The sequence below is a fragment of the Ictalurus punctatus genome, chromosome 16 (assembly GCF_001660625.3).
Source record: "Ictalurus punctatus breed USDA103 chromosome 16, Coco_2.0, whole genome shotgun sequence".
NCBI lineage: Eukaryota > Metazoa > Chordata > Actinopteri > Siluriformes > Ictaluridae > Ictalurus > Ictalurus punctatus.
The window spans coordinates 5620451-5629187 of NC_030431.2; the positions used below are offsets into that span (position 1 = coordinate 5620451).

Sequence of the window (8737 nt, forward strand, 5' to 3'; positions counted from 1 at the left end):
ATCATATTTTATGCCCTTCACAGATGCCAGATTCAAATCTCACTTAATCAAGTTTTGTTTATGGGAGCTTTTACACCTTTGTACATCATATAACCAAAAGTATGTGAACACCTGACCATCTCACCCATATTTGGGCCTTCCCACATGTTGCAACAAAGTTGGAAGCACACAACTGTCTAGAATGTCTTATGATATGCTGTAGCATTAACATTTCCCTTCACTGGAACTACAGGGCCCAAACATGTTCCAGCATGCCCCTGTGCACAAAGTGATTACTATAAAGACATGGTCTGTCAAGGTTGATGTAAAAACTCAGGTGGCCTGTACTGAACACCTTTGGGATGACCTGGAATGCTGACTTCATGCTGGAATGCAGGACCTCACCTGCCATGCGCTACAATCTAGTAGAAAGCCTTCCCAGAAGAGTGGAGGTAATAAAAACAGCAAAGGGGGACTAAATCGGGAATGTGATGTTCAACAAGCATATATTGGTTTGATTGGTCAGGTGTCCAGAAACATATGTTTGTGTCCATATCATGTATGTGTTAAACCAGGTATAGCCTACAGTGTATGATTTTCATAATTTTGGTATTGCAGATAAAAATCACACTGTGTAAAATATTTTTTTGGTCATGAGTGGTCTTAGAATGCATAATATCACATGCTCACCAGCAGGTGATTTAATGCCATTGTAACCAAAGGCAATCAACAATAAAGTTCTGTCAGTGTCCAAAATTTTGGATGCTCATCTAAAAGTCAATTGCATAGGATGATGCAAACCTCATAGGACAGCTACAAATACGTTAGTGGCAGTAGCAAAATGTAACAGAATTGAAGAAAAATATGTTCATTACCTCAAACTCACTTTGAAGACGGTTTATGTTTACGTGACCCCATTTTTTTGGCATGAGCCCAGACTGTCCTAATAGTTGATGTAAACAGAGCCTACATCATGGAATTTTTTAATTACAGGTCTTTCATTCAAGGATTTTCATCATATCATGAAAAAGTGTACAGTGTGGCAAGTAATAATTGTAAAAGACTGCTGAAATCACACATTCTAAACCTGGCTTTAGGTAACACCATCATCAACACCAGTTAAGCTAATAACTTTTATAAGAATGGTATGCACACCTTCAGTATATTTACAAGTTGTTATTGTGGCTCATGGTACCACAGCACCTTGCTAAGACACTTTCAGGTTGTTGTTGTTGTTGTTTTTTTTGTTTGTTTTTTTGCTTTATTTGCATATCTAAAATGTCCAACCCTGCACAGTGGTGCACAGCATTGCTGCCTCACAACTCCAGGGTCCCTGGCTTGATCCTGATCTCGGGTTGCTGTATGGGTTTTCTCTAGGTTCTCAGGTTTCTTCCTACTTCCTAAAAACATTATGGTAGGTGTATTGAGTCTAAAATGCTCTTAGATATGAATATGTGTGCATGATGCCCTGCGATGGACTGGTATCCCATCCAGGGTGAGTTTCGTACCAAGTGCCCACCAGTGTCCCTAAGATCGACCCTATATCCACTGTAACTCTTCCCTAACAACTTCCTGTACAGTTCCCGAAACTTCTGAAGCTGTTCTCCTCACTTTGTACTCCTCACTTTTGTATGTTTTTCCCTTTTTTTATTTTCAGTGGTTCAGTGCTGAACCAGTCATGCTTAAAAAACTGGGATCTGGCAACACAGGTCGGAACTGTTTTTAGCCTGCACACCTCAGAAGGTTTTTCACGTCACTTGGCTGCATTTCTACAGCTCCTGCTTTTAGGAAGTCGCCGGTTTGGTGTTGTGCTGAAGTGATTAGTGATCCCTGAGCCAAATAAATCGATAACAATGGATATTTATTATCTGCATAACTTCCTATCATGATATGGAAGGAAATGCTTTCTTAATACCACCAATAAGTTGTTTAGTTATGGGAGCTAGCTGGCAAGCAGTGTCACACAGATAATGGTTCCCCTAAAACGCAGGAAAGTGACTACAGAGCAAACTGCAAGTCATGACAGTGAAGTGTGTAAATTTCCTGATATTTCTATATTCATCGTGGAAAGGAAGATGGGTGCGTCCAGAAAATCATTCCTGACACGTCTTGGAAGGAGTAAAGGATTTCTGATTGAAGAGTCTTACAGGTAGAAATTGTGTCAAGAAATTGTCCTGTCAGTGATGCATCCTTAAAGGTCTTTTTTTTTTTTTTTAATAAAATAATTATAATTAAAATAATAATTGTTTGCTTTTGCAGCTCCTCCACCACACACGTGGTGTCAGAAAACAACACTGGGGATGAGGTTGACATTTGGATTAAGAAACAGGAAATGGAAGGAAAAGTCTCAGCCAACTCCGTCAACCTGTTGGACATCAGTTGGTTGACCGAGAGCATGGCAAGCGGAAATCCCGTCCCCATTCAAGACTGGCACAGGTTAAAGGTAATGATTCTTAGCACTTGCATTGGTATCTTTTAAGAAACATTTGTGTGATGTTGAAACTTCAGACAGTGCGATGAGGAGTAATGTCTTTATAGACCAGCCCGAAGCCCTCTGAGGTCACTCCTGCAGTTGTAATGAAGAGTTATGCCTGTCAGAGGAGAACTCCACTGAAGCACCACAACTCATTCCTTACAGTGAGTCCTTTACATCACTTTGGATGCATTTTACACGCTGTGTTCCGTTATCTTACTGAGAGCATGTTGGAAATGGTTTGGTGAAAAAACATCAACACCCATGCACAACTGCACAAAAATGCTCCATTTACCCCAAATGTAATCAATCATCTCATTCCCAAGCTTTTTTAAAAGTCTAAATTAGTCACCTGGAGTCTATCCCAGGAAACTCAGAGCACAAGGCGGGAACACCCTGGATGGGGTGCCAACCCAACACAGGCCACAATCGCACACACATTCAGACACTACGGACAATTTGGAAATGCCTACAATGCATGTCTTTGGACTGGGAGAGGAAACTCCTAAAGCATGGGGAGAACATGCGTACACAGGGCGGAGGTGGTAATTGAAACCCTTAACCCCGGAGGTGCAAGTCAAGCAGTCTTTTTTTGGGTAAATGTATCTTTGCTAGTGGTTTGTATTTTCATTATTATTAGAATTTGCCCTCACAAACCCATAGGGGTTCACAAACCCTGTAAGACATGTTTGGTGTTCTTCAATTTTGCACTTGGGTGGTACAGCTCTACTGAGTCTTGCCTTGTCCGCATTGGTTTCCTTAAGGGTTGTCCGGGTTCCTCCCGCTCTCCATAAACATGACAGTAGGTGGATTGGCTATTGTGTGTGTACATGGTACCCTGCAATGGACTGCCATTCCATGCCATTCCAGGATGTATTTCTCATGCCCGTTGTCATGCCCAGCATTCCTGGGATTTTTCCAGTTACTTTAAGACCTGCGTGCATTGAAACACAATGCTGCGCAATTTAATTTGCAGGAAGCTCTGGAGACCTTAGCCGAGAATGCAGAGTTCAGTGAGAATGAAGGCAGGAGCGTAGCCTTCCGAAGGTCGGCGTCTGTCTTGAAGGCACTTCCTTATGTTGTGCGTGCGATGAACGAGTTGAAAGACTTGCCCTGCTTGGGTGAGCATTCACTGAGAGTTATAAAGGTGAGAGATATTTCAGGTTGAGATATTTCATATTTATCTCGACTGCTCGGTTGCTGATATGAACACGTCACTCTTTTAGGAGATATTAGAAGATGGCACATCAAGTGAAGTGGAGTCAACAAGACAGTCTGAGCAGTTTCAAGCCATGAAGGTTAGCAGTTGATACCAAATTTCAGTAGCATCACATACTTTGTAATTCTTCTAAAAATCTCTCTCTTTTTTTTTTTTTTTTTTCTTTTCTCTCCCTGTCTTCAGGCACTGACTGGTGTTTTTGGTGTGGGAGCAAGGACTGCAGATCGGTGGTTTAGGGAAGGCCTACGCAGCCCAGAGGACCTCATACACACAGGACAAAAGCTAAACCATGCGCAACAAGCAGGTATAGGATTAATTCTGTTCAGGAATTAAATAAAATACAGTTTGTTAGTAGCCTTTTCACATGCTCTTTTGTTTTTCGTTACACACACTTACACGAGCCTGAAAGTGTGTAATATGTGCTGAACTCTCTCTCTCTTTCTGACTGTTAGGAGTGCAGTATTATAACGATCTGAACACACCTGTCACTAAAAAGGAGGCTATGGTCATCAGCGACATTGTAGAGAAGGCAGTGAAAGCTGTGCTGCCTGGGGCAATTATTACACTCACAGGAGGATTCCGAAGGTATAAAGATATCGTTCATACCGTATATAGCATCAGGTACAGCTGCATAATGGATAAAAGTGATAATCTGCTCGATATTTAAATCAGGATTATGCTACCATATACATTTATTTGACCGATTTAGAAACAGATCCATTTTATTGCACTTTCTGTCAGAACCACTGTTCTGGAAAATGAATTGATGGAATTCAGCGTTAGCTCATTAGCTACAATTGTATGTAAAACCCGAATACATAAATGTGTGGCTTGTGTTTTTATTGTTTTGTTTTCTAGGGGTAAGGAGGTGGGTCATGATGTGGACTTCCTCATCACACACCCAGAGGAAGGGGCAGAGGAAAAATTGATGCCCAAAATTGTGAATTGGTTGGAGGATCAGGTAGTCAGAGACGATGTTAAAATGTTGCCGGCAAGGTGAATTGTAATTGTGATGAAAACATTAACAAGCCTTCTCCTTCCCAAGAACTGGCCCCGCCCTCTTTGGCGTGTCTTACAAGTTGCTTTTTATGCCCGGTTTATGCTTCATTTGTGCTTGTAAGGGTTTTCCAAAGTTTGGAAAGCCTTGAGCATTTTTTTTTAGAACAGGATCTCAGCAGGTAGTAAATAGCATAGACTAATAGGTATAAGTACATGTTTTTTTTTCTCCTTTTAAATAAAATGAAGGTGCCTTGACTAAAAGTTCTTTTCACTTTGACCTGATTTTAGGAAGACTATACAGAAACACAACATCTAATGGAAAACATTTATTTGCAAGTATATTCTAAATAAATTGTTGACCTAACATATTGCAGTTTCACATGATCAGTAGGCTATTAGATAATTATAGGATGTAAATTTGTGAATATTACTTCTAGAAGAAACACTTGTTGGAACCAAACTCAAAAGGAAATCATTATCATTGCACTGTACAGGTGTAGAACAGTAAAGACAAACGGCACAAAGTGTGTTTGAAAAATCAGTATGAGCATATTGTGAATAATAGTCCTAGGATGAACTCAGGACTGTCTTTACGATTACAGCAGCCGTTATAAGAGTAAAACTACAGTATCCAGGCGAGATTATCCACTGAGGCGTGGGTGAGACCGGGGTGTAAACTGTTGTTTGGGAAGTGCAAATATTTATGGTATTTAGTGTAACTCTTTTATCCTGGAATTGTGAAATAGTTTTAAGAAACATTAATCTAATAGAAAGAAGCATATACTATACTGAAGTCTCTGTTAAAGCAATTATACAATGTTTAATTTGGAGTTTAAATTGTTTCACTCTTTACTCGCTATTCTATTATTTTTTTTAAAGAACAAGTAAATGAACTAGTAATTTCACAAATGGTCTGTGATAAGGTAAATATGTTTGAGGAACAATACAGAGCTGTGTTTCTTATTCTTCTGTCTCTGAAGTCCCTTTCAAAGCTTAACAAATCTATTGGGAAGAAAGCATAAATCGTGTTGAAAAGATGCAGAGCTGAGCAGCTCTGTTCCAACAACTCTAAGGGGCCTAAAAACTGGCCAATCTGGAATAAAATGACAAAATGTACTATTAGAATATGCATAAGAATTAGAAAAATGTTACAAGGGCAGCTTTTTATTAAAGACCAAAATAATTGAATACTGGAACTGCCATTAAAAATAAGAGGACATGAGATACTATAATGTAGTGTGTTGTAAAGCTATTATTCTGTGATTTTTATCTGTGCCATAAATATGCTTGGGATTGTTTACATAAAACGGTCCGTTTTTATTCCCAGGGTTTGCTGTTGTACCAGAAAACAACTAGGAATTCTTACCTAGAAAGTAAAGATGGACCTGCTCGTCCTCCCAGTAACATGGACCGATTTGAGAGATGCTTCTCTATATTCAAGCTTGAACAATCTCAAGTGAACAGTGATACACGTCTGGAAGCTTCTTCATATAACTCCGGCACGACAGACGGAATGGAGGAGCGTCACTCAGGGTCTTCATGGAGAGCTGTTCGAGTCGATCTTGTAGTCAGTCCTTACAGTCAGTTTGCTTTTGCTACACTTGGCTGGACAGGATCCAAGGTAAGGTATTTTACTAACAAATTATTCATTAATAGTCAGATGGGATTGCTTTCACCCATGACGTTAATCTGTACACTATTAGAGAACTATTGAAAGTGTTTGTTTTTTTTGGGTTTTTTGGTTATGCTAAACACAATCCTGCGGATTTCATAACAGGATAATAGCATCGTCAGTGTTTATAGGTGAAATGCTCCATGGAGGGAACCCACTGAACCCACTGAAATATTTTCCTTATGCAGCTCTTTGAGAGGGAACTGAGGCGCTGGGCAGGTCAGGAGAAGGGGATGTCTTTAAGTAGTCATGCACTCTACGACAGCAAACAAGTAAGCGCGTGAACGCAACCCTTTTGTATTGAAAGGTAAATACTGAAAAGTATTTACTGTTTATGCTTTCAGACAAAACAAGGTGAAAATGTCTGGAAGATTTTTAAATGTTTACATTGGTAGTTCCAGTTTTAAAATGGTTGCCACTGCAGGTATCAAACTTGCAGTTACTTTTTTTTCTTTCTTTCTTGTTATAAACGTGAAGCATCAAAATGTATATAAAAGTTTGAGATACTGAACAACTTGACTGTGAGGTGTGTGTGTGTGTGTGTGTGTGTGTGTGTGTGTGTGTGTGTGTGTGTGTTTGGTCAGTCAACCGCTTTGTAGCTCCAGTATCGAAAATCTAAACACCGAAATGTCTTTACTTTTTGGATTATATTTGAGATTAATGGAAAATTTGTGAACATTTAATTTTCCCTTTAATCCTGTGTCAGTAGGTGGTTATGAGCTGAGAGGTGGGCTAACTGCTAAACTTTACCTGCTGTTTATTTAGCGTTTGTACTTTAATACTCAGATCTTTAGAGTTTGAAGCTCTAAGATAAAACCACCAGTATGATGATGATGATGATAATAGCGCTAAGAACAGCCATAGTTGTCTTGCACGTACATGTCTACGAGTTCTCATCATTTCAAACTCAACACTCGTGTGTGTTCTGTAGCAGCGTTATCTTCGCGCAAACTCAGAAGAGGACATTTTCGCCCATTTGGGCCTGGAGTACATTCCACCTTCGGAGAGGAACGCATGATGCACTTCAGTCCAACCCAGATTATTCACTACCTCAGCTGTTGGATCATTTTTTCAGATTTGGATGGATAATTTTTTTCAGATTTCAGGAATTATTATTATTATTATTATTATTATTATTATTATTATTATTATTATATTCCTCAAATTTCCACATCAAATGCAGTAATGTTATCATTTTATTGCAAATTCTGCTTTTATTAGTGAATTGATCACTTTAATTTAATAGGATTATATGATTAACTAAGAATGAAATTCTTTATAAATGTTACTATGAATCACTGTTACATACTAAAACTGATTTTAGCAAAAAAAAAATTGATGTATGTATTTATTATTTATTGTTATCTTCTGTATTGTTATGTAGCTGACATTTTAACATTTTACATTTTAAAATATTTTCCCTAATCTCACGTTTTGTTTTTTTGTTGTTGTTTTTTTTTCATTCAGTAAAAGAGTACATCATCTGTTTCTTATAAAGGCTGGTTAAGTTCAGATATTCTCTTCTGTGTAATATTTCAGACTTGTCAGATGAGCTGTATTACAGCTGCTGTTTATTTGGATGCTTTTGTGTCATGTACATTTTGCTGATTGTGTAGTATGCATTTGCCATGAAGTCACATATGTCAGTTTCTACTTATAAGTGCACCTGGCATGTTTGACCTCCTTTTTCCAACTGCCATTTCTGACAGCATCTTTAAATTATTGCTCTCTCCACCACCATGTTTTTAATGTTCACCTTAAGGTGGTTATTTATATAACAGTTAAATAAAATTTGTACAGTAAGTAATAGTAGTTTTGTTCTATTTACTTTGCAGCATAAGAGCTGGGTTATATATATATATATATATATATAAAATATAATATAGAATCCCTGGTTTAGGAAGCCCAAAGCTGTCCTGTATTTTCATAATTAACATTTTTCTCTTAATTTCTGAACTATTTGTGTTATTCAGTATCACCACAGTAAATTTTATCATGGTGTCTTTACATTTTTAAAATATAGTAAATGCTATAACAAGTCTTATAGTCACTTTCTTTTTTGTGAGTTTTGTTGATCCTCACTTATGCATGAAACCAGTCTGAACGGTTAAAACAGTCATAAACTTCCATCCACCTTTCACAAGCGACCTAACTGACATTCTTTGAACTTCAAAAGCCAACCTAGCACCTTATAGCATTCATTACACCACCCTTTAACAGGAAAAGGAAAGCCCCAAATGTAGCTCTCCCCCTCCCCAGTATATACTGTGCTGACACTCTTTTCATACCCCATTCACAAACATGTCAGCAATTCCTCGGCTCCTACACGACCTGCACTGGGAGTTGTCGAATGTGGATCCGTGTGAAGGATGGGTGGGGGATCAGTGATGCTCAA

At 38.5% G+C, this 8737-nt stretch overlaps 1 protein-coding gene across 1 annotated transcript; it reads left to right on the top strand.

Annotated features, from left to right (window-relative positions):
- Positions 1-1719: 1719 nt before the first annotated feature.
- On the top strand, positions 1720-8380 carry polm (polymerase (DNA directed), mu). The gene is made up of 11 exons (XM_017490068.2): positions 1720-2128; positions 2239-2422; positions 2518-2616; positions 3429-3599; positions 3679-3750; positions 3855-3975; positions 4124-4256; positions 4530-4632; positions 5998-6291; positions 6531-6614; positions 7274-8380. The coding sequence occupies exons 1-11, from the start codon at positions 1950-1952 to the stop codon at positions 7358-7360; spliced, it is 1527 nt and encodes a 508-aa protein (XP_017345557.1). The 5' UTR covers positions 1720-1949; the 3' UTR covers positions 7361-8380.
- Positions 8381-8737: the final 357 nt, after the last annotated feature.